The 18,463-nt window shown below is 36.3% G+C and overlaps 1 protein-coding gene across 1 annotated transcript in view; it reads right to left on the bottom strand.

The window, feature by feature from the left end:
* Positions 1 to 18,463, bottom strand: part of LOC136828888 (kelch-like protein diablo) — a 69,368-nt gene that overhangs the window by 46,101 nt on the left and 4,804 nt on the right. The window contains 1 exon segment of the mRNA XM_067087185.1: positions 11,436 to 11,483. Coding sequence (XP_066943286.1) covers positions 11,436 to 11,483 — 48 coding nt within the window.

The following is an 18,463-nucleotide window of genomic DNA, read 5'->3' as shown; positions in this document are numbered from 1 at the left end:
ACACTTGTGTTGCAGGTGACGACTGAGACAGAGAATGTTCTCGTTGAACCCTGGGAAGTGAGGCAGCCTGGTGGAAGTGTGATACATCTTTTCATCTGGGATGGGACTGTGGACCTTCAAACAGCAAATGAATTTAAATGAAATATAAAATTTGGGCCAAGGGCCAAGCGATGGGATATATGAGGTCATTCAGCGTTGAAAATAATATCAAAACAATTGTTAGGAGAGGGTTGACGAGTGTAAGAAGGAAGAAAGAGAATGCGGATAGAGGTACAGTACAAGGAATGAAAGGGGTTGCTGCTAATGGCCGAAGGGACGCAGCGGAGAACCTTGAATGCCTACAGCCGCGTGAGGTACACTGACAGCACTGCCACCCTTAGGGGATTCAAACAGCAATCCTATAAACAATGCTTGGGTCTCGCGGTTCGATGACTGCCTTTCTATCTGCTGCCATGCTTTGGAATTCCCTTCCTGCTTCCGTTTTTCACGATCGCTTTCATGCTCCAACTTCCCAGAGGCGAATCCGTTGCTCGCTGCGTAGGCCCCACCTCGCATAAAAACTTCTGTAATCCTGATCACTTGTGAATGTGGGCACTTGGTAAGTGACGAGTGTATTTATACAGGTGTGGCATGGCGACATTTGTGATATATAGAAGCCGGTGCTTCTTTTCATAGAAAGGAGTCGGTCCAAAGTTGTGTTTTGGTTCTCGTTAGCTCCCACCTGTGTCGAGTCTGGTGGCCTTAACCGTAACCACTGAAACGATTGAGTTCGCCATAATATTAAATCTGGTGAAATCCGATTTCCAGTGTCCTCCTGACAGAGTCATACTGTTAATTTTAACGCATTATTATTATTATTATTATTATTATTATTATTATTATTATTATTATTATTATTCAGAACACGAACCCTATTCATATGGAACAAGCCCAAAAGGGCCATTGACTTGAAATTCAAGCTTCCAAAGAATGTGGCGTTCATTCGAAAAAAAGATAGCAGAAGGTAATGTGAATTACAGAAAGGGGAGATCGGTTATTAGAAAAACATAAATTAACAATATAAATAAATAAACAAGTAAAACATGCACTTAAGTTTCGCCGGAGCAATCGGGTTTTCTGCACAGCGTATAATCAAGGCCACCGAAAACAGATCTATCTTTCCGTGGTCTCGGTATCGGCACTATCCCCCTGTGGGGGAGCTGACCTTTCACGCTCTATCAGCCTATACTTAATGAGAAGGATCTTCGATTTCCCCAACATATATTTCTTCGCAGTTACAGCAACTTATCTTATAAACACCGGTGTCTACTTTTTTTAATATACATTAACGAGTGAACTCTCGATGGCTCTGGGATATTGAAAAATAGATTATTAGATTAGATTTATATTATCATTAAAATCTATTTGCTTGTTGTCTGTGGGACCTTAACAATATATTTTGTTTGCTTTATTGATAGTCTTCTTGATAATACATGCTGGGTAGAGTCATTGGGTCAGATGTTGACTGATCGTATTATATTCTTTTTCTAGATACCCATAGAAACATATTCTAAGCCAGCCCTCTGAGAAATAGATTGTAGCCAACCACGATCTTTACAGAGACATCATGACAACTTAGGAAATGGATATAGGAAACAGCGAAAGTAGGCTTCCTATGTACTGTAAAGGCGTATATATTCTGATCTCTTATGTTGATTACACTTAGGAAAGGCAATTTACACTCCTTTTCTTATTCAGTTTCAAATTCAGTGGTTGGGATTGGTATATTTAGTCTATAAAATGATTAACTGAAATCTCCCCAACTATCGTCCCAGAGCGTAAAGATATCATCTGCGAATCTGAGCCAGATCATGTCACAGGGTGTGTGATCAACGGCAAATTTGTTTTTGTTTCGAAATCCATACAGTATAACGGTTCGCTGAAAGGAGGGGCAGACGAACTTTTGTTTGTAAGTTGTCATTAAAAGAAAAAGCTGTTGGTTACCCTTAGGTTAATCTTAGCGTTTTTTCAGTGCCACGAGGAAAATGTTCTTCGTATGACTGTAATTTCATACCTAGAAAAGACTGCACGTCGGCGATCGGGACTTTAGTCAATAACGATTCTACACCTAGACTAAGCATTTTGATGCTGTTCAAGGGGATACTGAAGCTAGTAAATAAATGTATAAAATCTTCCGCGTGTTTCCCATGGGAGGATTATAAGGTTCCTGAGAAAGCGGATAACAGATCTGCCAGCCATTTAGATAGTTTGTACGCGAATGAACCCCTACTGGATATCACGAGGAGGGGAATTTCATCCATATATGGGTTAATCTTAAGACCTATTCTCAAGTAAGTGTTCCAGCGGATATGCCCACCGACTGACCTCTTTTTATCACACCTGTATATGCCTATAAATACACCTGTCGTTTACCAACTGTCCACATTATTCAGAGCTCAAGATTACAGTTTGTTAATCACAATACTGTACATGGTTTTTATGTGTAAACTATCTTTATGGGCCTTTTTTTAACTATATAGAACACTGTTAGATTACAGCATTCGTATATCTATATCTATCTATCTATCTATCTATCTATCTATGTCTATATACTGTATATATATACACACACACCTATATAAATACATATATATATGTACGTATTTATTTGCGTGTGTGTGTATGATGACATTTTCTTAAAATATAAGCCCAACATACTAAGTTTCTTTTTCGTATTTACCAAGAAAAACGCTGTAAGTGGAATATACGTCGTTCTGAATTATGGAAATGTTTAACCATATAACTTAATTGTCACAGGTAAGAATGCGGCCTACTCATGCTGAGGTACACAAAGGGTGAACTGACCCTCTAACCTTGGTGACCTTGGTATGACAACCCAGAGGGCATCTGGCTGGTAAAAGGTTGACAACCCTTATCTGAAGCCTCCAGCAGCCAATTCATCAATCCTTCCAAGCTTGCTACTGCTCCTTCATTCAAGCTAGCCATAATATCTAATTCAACCGTTTTGAAATTGGACAGGTCTGTATTTCAGCAGGGTCAACTGTAAAATCTGTAATATGTAATAATGTTTTGTACTTAATCCGAAGATTCCTTTCATTCCGCTGTCAAGAATTACGTTTCCTTTGAGATTCAACAGTGACCCAAAAAGCTTTTTGACTGTATTAACTTAAATTTTTTTTTATTCCATGGTAAATGCTTCTAATATTATCCCTGACAGCATCTGTTTTATACTGAATTGAGAAAACAGTCCCGAACTGACTTGCACTGCTCTGGGAGTCTTCAGAAAGTTACTCCAGGAAATATAAAATGCAATAAAATTCTATTCATTTGCCACCAGCTTGCACTCTAAAAGGTGGATTTTCTCTTATTCTTCTAACAAGGTTAAAAGTAATGCATTATCTTCGAACAAGTCAGCAATTTTCACTGCAAACAAACCAAAGCCACTTGCAGTAGCACAGTGGAGTGAACTGCTAAACGCAGTCTAGGATTGCTGCGCATTCGTATTCAAAATTACAATCCTTAGCAGTGCGTATGCAAAATCCTGTCTTTTAAATTGGCGTGTTCATACTAAAAATGCTTTAAGACGGCTGCACTTGTTTCCAGTGTAATGAATCTTCTTTAATTAAAACAAACCAAGATCTAAATAGTAACTTGCTTTAGGTTTTGATGCAAATTTTACCATGAAGTAAGGTTGTTTACACGAAAATGTCTACAATTCTCGGCCAGACAAAGTCATTTGAAATCCACCTTAGTATCTACAGCTTCTCTTACAAGCGGGCTCCTATATCTGTTTAGGGAATGGTAAGCAGCACTAGGAATTTCCAACATCACAGATATACGAGGCACCTCACTGATTACGAGAGATAACCGAATAATTAAACTCTCAAAAGTACAAGGACGTACGTAAAAACACTGTACATTAGATGGATCAAAATAATATTTATGTGATAAAATACTCAAGGTTCTGAGAGCCCCTTTAACAAATAATCAATAGTAAAAAGTTAGTTAATACTGCATGCCTTGCATCTTCTGACTAATATAAAGGCAATTTGCGTGTTTCCTGAAGAGGGCACGTGAACCATTTCATGTATTCTGTAACGTGATCTGAACCTTAATGGAATCAAAATCCTTGGGACACGACACATTATTATCCTACATCTGGCACTTTCTGGGGAAATGGTGTCCAGTAGAACTGCTAGGTAACACAAAGGTAACGAGCAACTATAAACAGACCGTTCTGACACAGATACAGTACATAAACTATATTTGTGAAAACTTATGAGAGAAAAATCGCACAAGGTCTATTAATTTCTTTATACTGAACTCTGGCGACGTCGTTCAAGAAGCTCACTGCTCAAGATGGGTAAGATGTTTCGTGATCCTGATCATCCTAGGCGTTCAGATCTTCCCTGATTTTGGAATACAGAATTCAGGCCAAAGTCCAAGCGCTGGGACCTATGAAATCATTCAGCGCTGAGAGGGAAACTGGCAGTAAAAAGGTTTGAAAGGTGTAACGGGAGGAAAACCTCGCAGTTGTACTATGAGTCAATTGTTAGGAGAGGTTGGAAAGTAAGGTGGAAGAAATAGAATATGAACGGAGGAACAGTAAAAGGAGTGACAGGGGTTGCAGCTAGGGGCCAAAGGAACGCTGCAAAGAACCTTAAGTAATGCCTACAGTACACCGCATGAGGTGCTTAATCCTGTGGTTGAACGGCAGGAACTCCGGAAGTTCAAACTTGGTGCAAATGCTTTTTGTTTTAGCAGGCTGATTTGTAGTTTATTTGGTGTCAGTCTTACTTTAAATTGTTGCTTATGTATTTGTTGCTTCTTATTTTATTATTTTATTTATCTTCCATATCTTAATCTTTACTTTCAATTTCCTTTTCTCATGACTAAGATGGCCAAAAGCAGTATTTAGCTACCCAGCATTTCTGCCCACTTTAAAATATTTCATATAACTGTTTCATTTCAGACATAATATTTCCCTTGCCTAAACCTACACTATTCCTCCCCTGTCAATCCTTCATTCCTTTCTTTAGCAAAACATCACCATACACATTCCACGGTTTAGCAAGTACTGTAATCCTATGCCCCTATAATTCTTGAAGTTATCTCTATTACCTTTATCTCTGTAAAACAGAACAAATTACTCCTGCCACCCAAATTATGTTACCCAGGCACGTCTTGCAATCCCTGTTAAACCATTCATTTAGATTATAACCGCCGCGCTGCAGAATCTCGTTTGTAAATACATGAACTCTCGTTTCTTTTCATTCTTCAACCTCTCAAACTCCCTCAGTTCCACGATCACTCTCACTTCCACCAACACTTCTCACTCTTGTGACGTTCAGCTTCGCTTCTCTGCTCCCTTCCAGTTTCAACAGGTCTTCTAAATACTCACTCCAGAGACCCATGACTTTTATTCTGAGATGTGACTGTTCATTTATCTTTCCCTGCTGAAAAACAAGGTACGGACCTATCTTCTTTAATTACGAATCTATTTTTTTCATTGTTGGTGGCAAGACAACAGTTTCATGATCACTGATATATACAGTTTTGATCGCTGTCTCTCACTAAAACATCTGAGTAGTAGTTGTAATATTTGTCGCCCATCTCCAGACCTCCACCGTTAAACCAAATTCCGTGTTCCCTTAGAACTATTTTGGACAATCTCCTTTGCCTAGGAATCTGAAGATGACACTTCCTGACAGAAGAGCATCACCTGTGGAACCATGGCGCGAGATGGTCATGATAATCCAGGTATATCCAAGGTCCAAAGAAAGGGGACCTTGGGTATATCATTAACAAGGATTAGGCCACGTGGCCCGCCATGTGACGAGATAAGCGTTTGTTTGTCAGTCATTCGGCACACATTGCCCGATGCCATAGCAAATTGCTGTTTTTCTGTCCTCATTACTCAAGAAAGTTTTGAACACATTATCATTTTTTATTGCCTTTCTCTGACAGGATCTGCACGTTCTGTTATAATTATGTAAGTATATAATACTATATATATCTGTATATATTTATATATATACAGTATATATATATGTATATATATATATATATATATATATATATATATATATATATATATATATATATATATATATATATATATATATATATATAATATAATTATCTCTTACACAACTGTTCTGTGGAACTGATACAATTAATCAAAACCTCATTTCAACTGGTTGGTATATAGCGGAGATATGTATTCTACAGCTACCAGGCGATGAGGACAGTTAGCCCTGAAAAACTTGTAACTTTTCCTGAATAAATATCTCTGCTAGACACCATCCAGTTTAAATGAGGTCTTTTTTTATTAAATATATATATATATATATATATATATATATATATATATATATATATATATATATATATATATATATATATATATATATTATCATGTTAGTCTTTAATAAGACTGATGGTCTTTAATAAGACTGGATGGCTCAGATTCCGGATTCTTCAATTTCCAAAGTACTACAAGCTTTCGAAGACATACAGTCTTCATCAGGTACAGATGCACCGCATGTCTTTTGTAACTTTAGTATTTTGGAAATTAAAGACCTGAATCTAAACAATCCTGTCTTACTTAAGCCTAACACGAGTAGTATGAATATGTATAGACGGTGAAGGTGTGTGGTTATATGTATAAATATGTGTATATATATATATATATATATATATATATATATATATATATATATATATATAGAGAGAGAGAGAGAGAGAGAGAGAGAGAGAGAGAGAGAGAGAGAGAGAGAGAGAGAGAGAGAGAGAGACATTTGTGTGTGCTAAGTCGCAACAAACACCACGTTACCGAACTGTTTCCAATTCAGATTTATTTACGTACGTTATTCTGGGGTAAGGGGAGAGAACGCCTTCCTTTACAAAAGAAAAAAAATAATATAATAATAATAATGCGCAAATTCATGTAACTATCCAAAACGCTGGCTGTAAGCCACAAAAAAAAAAAATAATAAAGAATCTTTGACCCAAAGTTAAAACGAAACTTTACATAAAGTACAATCTAGGAGATAACCGGGTCCTTGCTATGAAGAAAGGACGCCACACCTCACCTAACATCAACGGCTTAGCTATAAAATACACCTAAACCGTGCCTACACCTAGCGTCCAGCCAAACACCCGACCCAAGTCACGAGACCTTTCCACGTGGTTCTTTAGTAACGAGTCACCAACGGGTACACGTGACCTCCATCCGGCTGAATATGGGACGTCGGGGATAGAACTGGCACCTGTTTATGGTGACTGGCGATTATGACGATAACTTGTAACGGATACTTGACAATAACGGTCGCGGAATTATACAAGACGTTAAATATGAGGAGTTAAGTTAAAGAGAAATGATGCGATAGGGGAGGATGAGGAGTTAAGTTAAAGAGAAATGATGCGATAGGGGAGGATGAGGAGTTAGGTTAAAGAGGAATGATGCTATAGGGGAGGAAAAAGTGTTGCATGGAATCTTACAAGAAGTTTTGATTCACTTCCTAATTTACGAAAATACGCGAAGACCATCCGTAAAAATATCGCTGAAATAAGAAAAAATGTCTACTCACATCTATAATTCATTGGCTTGTAAAATCAATTCAACTGGCTGATTGATTATTAAATATTTTTGCCTTTTGCAATCTGACATCGCAACGACTGTACTCATCGACGACGTAAATGATTTTGTTGATGAGCATCGTAAAAAAAAAAAAAAAAAAAATTATATATTTCAAAGCAAAGACAGCTTCAACAATCATGATAGCAAGTTTTCTCATTAAAATTAACCTTTAAAACAACCATAAAAATACTCTTGCATTACAATGGAGCTGAATCCTAAATCCAGGCTTCTGCCACGAAAAGAGGTGGCCGAGTTTTTGCTTCCCTTTCATTAAAGTCAATTGAAATGGTTCCCATAGTATTAACACAAACCTACGAAATACGCGCCTACGTGAAATTAATGCATTTAACTTGAACCCTGAACAACAAAAAAACTACAGAATTCATCTATTTTCGAAACTGCAACACAGAAACGGTGCTACTAGGGGGAACCGCACACACGAAAAATCGTAATTGAAGAGGAAATTCCCAATCTAGAGGCAAGATATTATCATTAATATCGAAAGCAAAAACATTAATTTTTTCAGGTCCCGAAAACCGACAACACAAATCACCATTTTCAGTATCCGGTACTGCGTTCATCTCTGATCGACAACAAAGATTTATTTCTGTCTTGCTTTTATTCTTCAATGGCAAATTCTCCCCAATCAAATAATTGTTTATTTGCAAGAGTACACAAGAAGGTTTGCTGTTGCACGAAAACCACAAAATGTGGGCCTCGTGACTGGCACCAGGTGATTAGATTTAGGAAGGGACAGGGGAGCAGGTATTATGGGGTTAGACTGCTCAGTCTTGGCGAAGTTTGCGTTCTGCAAATGTGGTCTGGTTTCTGAATGCAACATTTCATGCCATTACTATAACTCTTTACTTTGTGATTTTTAATGCTGTTATAACAGCTTACTGTACATCTCAAAGTGAGGTCTGATACTGAAGCTTTTACAGCACGTGCAAATGTTGAAATGAGTCACTTTTTCAGAACGAGGCCGAGTTCTTGACCTTCCCCGTTGAGCTAGACCTTTCAGTGCCACGTCTCAGATGAAAGGCTGCTTATCAACAGAGTTATTGGCACTATCTTACAGATTGTGAACTGAATGTCTGGCCTTCAAATGGAACAATTTCAAATACATGCATCTTTTATTCAACAATACACACTTGACTCAATGCAGCACGTAATAGGCAGGGCAATAGTCAGTCATTATTCCTGTCGAATTACATGAATTCCGTATACTTTCTGACCATCCACGTTATAGCCATCGCTATAATGGGAACCTTCTCAAGACTTCAGTCACATTATTCCTGTCGAATTGCATGAACTCCGTATACTTCTTGACCACCCACGTTATAACTTCATTAGGAACAATCTCAACACTAAGAAATCAGTGAAACCACAAATGCTGAAAGTTAGAATGACCCCTTAACTGTGCACGCCATTTGGGGCAGAATTCCTCCGGGCATACATACCTATCTATCTATCTATCTATCTATCTATCTATCTATCTATCTATCTATATATATATATATATATATATATATATATATATATATATATTATAATCATATTAACACGTAATATGTTTATCACACATCCACAGGTGAAAAAATAAGACTTGGTGTAGATCCTGACCGGTTTCGACTTTATTTCCAAGTCGTTAACGAAGAGCTGATACAAAGTGGTAGAAATCCCAAAACATACATAAAGTAGGAACAAAAACACAAAACCGTTGAAGGTGTCGATGGGGGGGGGGGGCGACAAAACTCATTAGCAAACTATGTTTACAAATATGATAATCCTTTTTCCATACATATCTACTGCTTTTCTTAAAATGTAAGCATTTCACAAATTTCTTTTGAAATTTTAGGATCAAGTTTACACATGCCTTGACTGATATTCATGTTATGACCATGGCTTTCTTTTTTAAAACTAGATTCAATGATAATCCTTTCCAGCGCATTATTAGAATACGCTATCCTTTTAGCCCCTGCCCAGTAAATTGTAAAAATTGTTCTCACTAACATGTACAAAAATTCCACTGTCCACCTGTGCATATCTTACACATATTCTCTTCTCCCGTGTTTGCCCAGTTATCACAAGACTTATATGGAATTTTATATAAACCCTTCAGCATTGTCCAGAGTTCTTTATAAGTACAAGTTTCGTTGTAATTTTATATACACACCCTTCAGCATTGTCGGCAGAGTTCTTTATAAGTACAAGTTTCGTTCTAATTTTATATACACACCCTTCAGCATTGTCAGCAGAGTTCTTTATAAGTACAAGTTTCGTTGTTATATTGTCCTCAAATGCTACTGTTAACTCCAAATTTCTTAAGATGGGGGCTATCTTTCATATAATTATTATACGGCAGTACAAGCAATTCTCTGTGTTGTAAGTTTTTTTTCTATAGTCTTCTTTGCCGCTTCTAACGCATTTTCTGACACGTAGTCAGGATGTTTCAATTTCTTGCCTGTATTCCTAACCTCATCTATTTCATCATTAATGCATTCAGAACCACAGATGCGTAGCCTAATGCTCTTAAAAACATACATGTCAATACTGATCTCTTAACTTTATCATTTAGACCTGAATAAAAATGAGCATAGGAAGGAATATTAGTAGGTTTTCTGTAAAACCTGTATTTAAACACATTACTGTTTCCATGTATTAGGCAATCCAAAAATGGTAGACACCATTCTTTTCCATCTCCAATGTGAATTTAATTTATAGTACTTGTCTATTTGTCAAAATAGTTATTTAAACTTTCGTTCCCCGGCCATACACAAATTATATCGCCAACATACCTGAACCATATTACGTTGCTTGGAATGATTTTGTTCAATATTTTGCTCTCAAAAAATTCCATACACAAATTACTTAACACTTGAGACAAGGGATTGCCCATCGCGATTCCAAAATTTTTGAGTAAAATTTCCCATTGAATTAAAATTTACACATAATTTAATCAGTTCAATTAGAGTGTTATTGGAAAAAGGTAATTTATATCCAGGTGCCTGTATTTTAATAATTCCGGTAACAACTCCAGCAAATCGTGAATTTGTACCTTTGTGGATAATGATACCACATCAAAATTCACAAGCCTGGATTCCCTGTTAATCTTTAAATGATTTGGTTTATTTATCAAGTCCACGTTGTTCTTCATATTAGCATCAGAGATGGTACCAACCAACGGGTTCAGAATATCCAGTAGGTACTTTGCTACATATTACGATGCAGAACTAACAACGTTATACCTCAGGACCAAAATATTTTATCCCTTACGGACAAGATAATTAAAACTTGTCATTCACAGTGTCCAAATTTCACTTTACTGCTGAAAGTTTCTTCTTGGGGACTGACAGGTTTACAGAGGAAGAGATTCTTATCTTAAGTTCAATGTCAATTTGTTTACAATGTGAAGTTTTGGGAAAAGAGACACAAGTTTTCCATATTTGCAGTCCAAGATTTAAAAAAAAAAAAAGTACTAACTCGTGCGATATATTCACATCTAAAAAAAAAGACACGATAAAAAAATATTTTACCATATTGTTCTTATCGTTCTACTTGCTATTGCTAAAATAAAATAGCGCCATACTTCTTTAAAAAAAAAAAAAGCATTAAGTACATTGTAAAAACAGCAAATTACATATATAATAATCATGAAACAAGGGCGGGGCCCATGAAAGCGCGGGGCCCTGGACACTGGCCCTTTGTACCCTGCCTTAATCCGGCCCTTGTCATTTATAAAGACTTCTTTAATACAGCCATTAAAGAATACTAAATAGTTATATGTACTTACGTTCCTCCAGTCGACGCGTCGGCATGTAGCTCTCGCCGTCCTTGGACTCTGAAAATTACACAAATTCATATAAATAAAAAGAAAAAAAATTGTCCGAATGTTTTGTAAAACAACATTGGCCTGCTGTTCGATGCTACGTAACATATTTGTCTTGTTTCTCAAGTGATATTCTTTTGTGAGTGTATTCAATTGCTTTTTCATTTGTGCGTCCTTTACGTAACTGCCAATTTCATCTATTTTCGTTGCTCGTCTTTCCTTATGGCTAGGTTTTTTCTTTCTCACGAATGAACACTGTAACTTAAAACAAACTTGCTTAAGTTCTTCATCCACCGAAAAATTTCTGCATTGAAAAACGAAAAATTCAAGAGATAAAAGTGCAATGCAATGAAAAGTAAAATATCAGTAAAAAATTATAAAACTACAAAAAAAAAACAATAAATATACGCATGCAAGAACACTACATGTGAAACAAGACAGCAAAAATAATGCAAAGAAGCGTTGCATTTTTAAAATACCCGTTAAGTTCAAGCTTAGCAACTCCGCGAGCGCCCGTAAGGCCGTAATCCACAAGACGGCTGGGTCCAAGAAGACTGTAAGGCAGTTTCTCAGTAAGCAAGAGAGAGAGACCTTTGATACTGGCCTCTTTGTCACTATAACGCCTCAAAAGAACACGGATGCTGACGTTCAACGAAATTATATAGTAACTCCAGCCATCCGGGATCACAACCAAAACACGTGATACCAGAAATTCTCTACAGATATTAAGCTTGTGGGGGACAACCGTACACGATATCCTATGACACCAATGGACTAAAGGTTAAATTCCATTGTCAGGGAAAATGAAGCAACCACTTTGAGCAATTTTGTCTTAAAGATAAAGATCATTTGACGTTACTGACACAAATGAGCCTAATACACACACACACTGGTAAAATATATGCTAAGAAGTATGCGGCATTATACCAGCTTCTCCACAGATCTAAAAGATCGTAAGAACATCAACTAGCTTTAAAGCAGCATTAGACTGTAATTTTAAAGCTGTAAAACGATATCTTGGTTCGAGAATAAAGCAAAACGTTGTCAGATTTCCAGTATTTTACGTGGTGTGTAAATTAGGCACAATAAGTCCTAGAGAAGGAGCATGGTAAGAGAATAGCTAATCAAATAAGTTTTGTCGTAAAGTTCGGCCTCAACTGCCATCTTGACGCAAAACTAAAAATATTCTTTAACTGCTTATTCCCAGAAATCTGCTTGTCAAATTACACAGCATTCTTGGCCGCATAATGACGAAAAAGGAAAGGGGACGGCCTAAAACTTGTGACCTTACAACTAAATATGTTATGTTTAATGACAGTTCTGGGATCACGTCAAGATTAGCGAACCCACTCGCAGCAGGGTTCTGTATTCTTTACAAGAAGATTATTGGGTTCGTTATTCTTTACATGGGAATAATCGGGTTCGCTGTTCTAGACCTGAATACTTCGGTACCATACATTTGATCCCCCATGGGCTAGTACTAAACAAGGCGAAATACATTTGATTTAGGGCTAGTACTAAACACGGCGAAACAGTGTATATGAATCACTGTTTCGCCGTGTTTAGTACTAGCCCTCATGTGGAATTGGAGTTCGGACCGGAAAGGGTTGACCATTCTTTACATGGAGATACTAGCGGATCCAAGGAAGGGGGGGACGTGCCATAAAAAATGACAAAATAATATTGAAGATTTAGATAATAACAACATAAATGGGAAAAATAAAAATCTATTATAGAAATAAAATTGAGAATATATATATATATATATATATATATATATATATATATATATATATATATATATATATATATATATATAGTATGAAAATTGGTGGCCATTCCACCATGAAATTTTTCTGGACCCGCTGGTTCATGGGGATCATTGGGTTCGCTGTTCTTGACATGGAGATGTTGGGTTCGCTAATGTTGACATGATCCCAGTTCTGTTACCTGAACTATTGAGAAGTAGCACTGTGTCAATTACATCGTCTTTCACTAACAACAGAAGTTCCCACGTAAAATAAATACAGCTGTTAATCAGCTCAGTGGTAAAATAATGATCTTGTAAACGTGAATGCTCAAAATAAACTTGTAAAATGCCATTCATTATTCTCACGAAATCCAGCTAAGAGCAAAAAATGGCGAAGAGACCGAAAAACATTACATCCTAGGCAGAAGTAAAAAGCTAAAAAATATTTACAGCCCCACAAAACGATGTTTAAAAATTATATTTTGCTTTCAGTATCAATTTCTGTCGTTCCGGTTTTCTAATTCTTAGCTCTCGGAGGTTTCAGTCACACACACACATATATATACACATATATATATAGAGGGAAAGAGGTAGAAAGATAGATAGATGGATGGACAGATTGACAGATATTACAAAATAGCCACAAAACTTTACTGTATATAGGCCTATATTAATACTACTCATGTTGCGCTTCAATTAGATGGGATGGTTTAGATTCCAGATTCTTTAGTTTCCTAAGTACACACACATATATATTATATATATATCATCGTAAATTTTTATCGTATTTAGTGCCTTCCGCAAAGATATTTTAACTAGTGCAGGCATTGCATAATTCTACACAAAAACAATAATCATCACAATAAATTTTTTTCAAGTTCTTGGAGTGAGAGACAACACAGACTGGTAACAGTCCGGTTCTTCTAGAACCAGGAACCTATTATAATACATGGGTCAACAAAAGCATAATGGATTTTTCTGGAAAAGAGCCAATAACCCATAATCCAAGGGAGATCGACTGCACTTGAGAAATATGAAAAAAGTCATTACTTTTTTATATCGAATATCTAAATCCCTCATGCTACACATCAGCAAACTGATAGATTCCCTGGGTCATTAAACTTCCATTTCTGGTTTTCGCCGGTTTGTACTACTTTGGGGTTTTCAAAGACACCCTGAACTTTGATAAGGACACTTAGCCCTCCCGATATATTGACTCACTGATAAGAGCTTCTCGTCTTCTTACCGTACGTATCAGTACTCCACGGCACGTACATACAGTGCATATGTGTGTATACACACTATATATATATATATATATATATATATATATATATATATATATATATATATATATATATATATATATATATATATATATATATATATATATATATATATATATATATATATATACATATATACATATATATAACTATAGATATATTCTTTATTTTACTAAACAATAGAGAAAAGGTGTATATGTGCAGTAAACGCAAAATCACTCGAAAAACGTATCGAAATAATGAGATTTTTTTTCGTTTATGCTTTTCCGAAGCAAATCTTCGCGGAACGCCATCTAGTACCAGCCTATCGGGGATTAACGTAAAGTAATAAACAAAAGGTGGTAAATGTCTCATATTATCTCGGCAAAATTTTCAAGCTACCTCGCCTGCACTGAATCATATACACTTTTTTTCTATATTGTTCCGTCCAAAAAAAAAGATTATATATATACATATATATAACTGTATGTGTATATATATATATATATATATATATATATATATATATATATATATATACATTTATGTATTAATCTGGAGTGAAAATATGGGGTTCTTTTACTTGGACAACTAGGGTGCAGAATGAGAAGTCTGTAATATACTCAAATCAAGTGAGTTGAGTTCAACAGGTAGACTCGGTGGCCATGGTCTAGGAGACTCCCTTAGACTATCTTCTTCTTCTTCGTTTAACGTGCTTTTTTCCCATTTTTCATATGGGGTAAGCACGATATATATATAAATATATATATATATATATATATATATATATATATATATATATATATATATATATATATATATATATAGTGAGTGCTGAGAGAACTGTACCATATTTAACGTAAATGAAAAAAAAAAAAAAAAAAGGAGTCGCTTAAGAACCAAATCACTGATTAGACAATATGACCTTTGATATAATTTCAGGGGGGAATCAGGAAAAATCCTTAAAGGATTGTTTTGATTTGCCAAAAAAAAAAAAAAATCCTATTCTAGTGAAGACTCTAGAGTTTATAAACACATCCTTGCTCAATTAGTAACCTATTATAAAACGAGACCACTTTACAAAGTCCTTCAGAACATTAGCATTAATCATTCACACAAAAAGAACGAAATATTAATATTCTCTACTGTCGGTAATTCTCGTAATAAACATAATAAAAAAACACTGGAACTTCTGAAGCAACTGCCAAACAACCTTATCAATAATAGCTTTCGTATCTTCTTGAGAGAGAGAGAGAGAGAGAGAGAGAGAGAGAGAGAGAGAGAGAGAGAGAGAGAGAGAGAGAGAGAGAGAGAAAAGAACACTACAGAGAAATGCATCCTTTTGGATAATAATAATAATAATAATAATAATAATAATAATAATAATAATAATAATAATAATAATAATAATAATAAACATCTCTCAATGAAAGTTCCAATTCGATAAATTTAATCAGCACTATCGATAGAGGTTAACGTGATTACAGATATTTCTGTAAATGCTATAAAACACACACACACACACACACAACACACACACACACACACACACACGTACACATACAATAAGAGTTCACTAGTTTCTTTGTCACTCTTTTTCGTGCTGGGATAAATCCTAAAGCAAGATTACCATTGTTGTGCTGAAAACCTAACAAAATCTTATCATGTTGAGTTCTGATAAGGATAACAAATTAACATCTGCACCGTTACAAACGTTGCCGCTTACTGGACTCGTTCAAAATAAAAACTAACCAAAATTTTACCAAAGTAAATAACATAAATCTATAAAGATAATAGTAAAATAAGGTGAAAGCAAAGAAAATGAACATGAAAAGAAGGGAGAGAAAATACTTCAAAAATCATGAAGTAATTCCGATAAAACCATTCATACGGTTTACAGATATTAAATATTGGAAAAAATCGACCAACAGCTTGGGAATTTTCAAAAAGATTTGCTACTTCTGCCCTTAAAATATTCATAGTATTCAAATAACTATTGAAGAAAATTACACCCAATGACCTACGTTAAATAGGATTTTACTGAAGATGCATAATACATTTAGTGTTTTTAATTTTTAAAAAACGTATTTTTGTCTGGTGAGCAGTAACCCAGAACTTGACTAAAGATACGTAATCCATCTAGTGGTTTTGACTAAAAAGTAGTTTTTTCTGGTAAGCAGTGGAACGGCAGTGACCCAAGTAGAACTTTAGCTGTTCTTCCCTTATCAGCGGAACTGTGTACCTGGCTTCGATTAACTGTTTTGAAAATTATCGAAGTTACGCAGTATTATAGGGAATGCTTTGGAACTTTTAGTTGCGCATATGGTCAAATTGTCTTCCTATTGTTCGAAAGTCTACCTGCAAAATTACTGATGGACAAAGAGCAATCGAGAGGTAGTTAAACAAATCTGAAAGCGATTTATTTAGTGGGTTTTCTGGACCAGAAAGCAAAAGTATTTTTCTTACTTTTGCTCTTTGTGACAGAGGGAGGCAAGGAAAGTCTATAAATACAGGAGGCACTCTAGCTTATCTGTTCTCTCATTAAAATCTTATCTTATTGTTAATTTTGAAGCTCCAGCTTCAAAAATAATGAACTTATTCAATGAAAAAGCCTGGAAAAGAACAAGACTATGGCATTCATGGCGACAGTCTTAGAGGAATGATTCTAGATCTTACTCCCGAGCCCTGCATGGCCCTAAGGGTACAAAATAAAGTTTAATACATGTGGCACTGCCATAAACTGAAGTCGTCCCTTGGAAAATGTGCAACATCACTAGTTCAGAAAAAGACACTTGCTATCAGAAATTAAAAATATTGAGTGACGGATGCAGAAAAAATGAAGAATCTACATGATACTGTAAAACTGACATAAGATTCAAGGGTAATCAGGAGAAGCAGGAGAATCTGTTAACGATTTCTTATATTTAGAAGCTAAACTCGAGTTTAAGTTCTGCCCTTACGACATTACTGATCTTTTTAACTAATACATGGTTAAATGCCTTCAAAGATCTTATGAAAAAAACACCACCCTTTTCATGGCAGATAGCAACGTGACCACTGAGGGCAAGGAAAAGCAACTCCTGGATTGCCCATTAGAGAGAGGCAAGGAAAGAAGTGGAACCCAGTATGACTTTGCAGGACGCAGTACCACATGCAGTGGAAGTCTTCCCCAACTGGTTGTGGTGACAATGGTTTTATCCACCCCCTCTCCTCTCAAAGGACCAGAACCAGACCCCTCCTTGGACAAGCATGTGCAAAAGGGTCTCCTAAAGGAGCACAAAAGAAAGACATGTTCCTTTGCCACCTGGCATATCTCAACAGTGACCCCAAGAAGGATTCCTTTGAACAGAGAATGATCCTTGACCCGTCAAGGCTGAAAAAGAGGGAGTTTAACTGGTGGCCTACCTAGAAGATTAGCTGGGTGGGGTACCACAAGAGAGGAGTGCCTAAAAAACCTGCGAATGATAATAAAGGCTTGATCAAAAGGTTTCTCATCAACTGGGACAAGTCCTGCCTCGTACCCAACAGGTGTTTTCTGTGGGTATGACTCTGTTGGAATAAGCTTAGTGGTTAGCTGTTTCTTGTTTCATTATCATCTTCACCGGCAAAATTAGATGGCTGGGAAGATACCCCATCTCTGGACCCAAAAGGGTGCTCTTGCTAAACAGGTTGATCTGTCTCCTTGATAGGTGGGGTGGCCATTGATAGGATTGTTAGGTAGCTGAGAGATTGTCATCTGCTTTAAGGTGGAGTCACAGAACTTTCTGGGACATGATGGCTGTCTTCCTGTATCTCTGAAGACTGAACCCTCCAAAGAGGATCCACATCATCTTGTTGGTCTTAGAAAACATGGAAGCTCCTCTCAATGCATGTCATGTGGTCTATCCTACAGATGGTTTGGGCAAAGGAATGGCACTTGTCAACTCATCTCACAGGGTTGCTCAAAATGATAGCACACTGTCGAGGCAGACAGCTGC

Source organism: Macrobrachium rosenbergii, chromosome 43 (assembly GCF_040412425.1).
Source record: "Macrobrachium rosenbergii isolate ZJJX-2024 chromosome 43, ASM4041242v1, whole genome shotgun sequence".
NCBI lineage: Eukaryota > Metazoa > Arthropoda > Malacostraca > Decapoda > Palaemonidae > Macrobrachium > Macrobrachium rosenbergii.
Note: the sequence above shows the minus strand (reverse complement) of the source record. Positions and strands in the feature narration are given on the sequence as shown.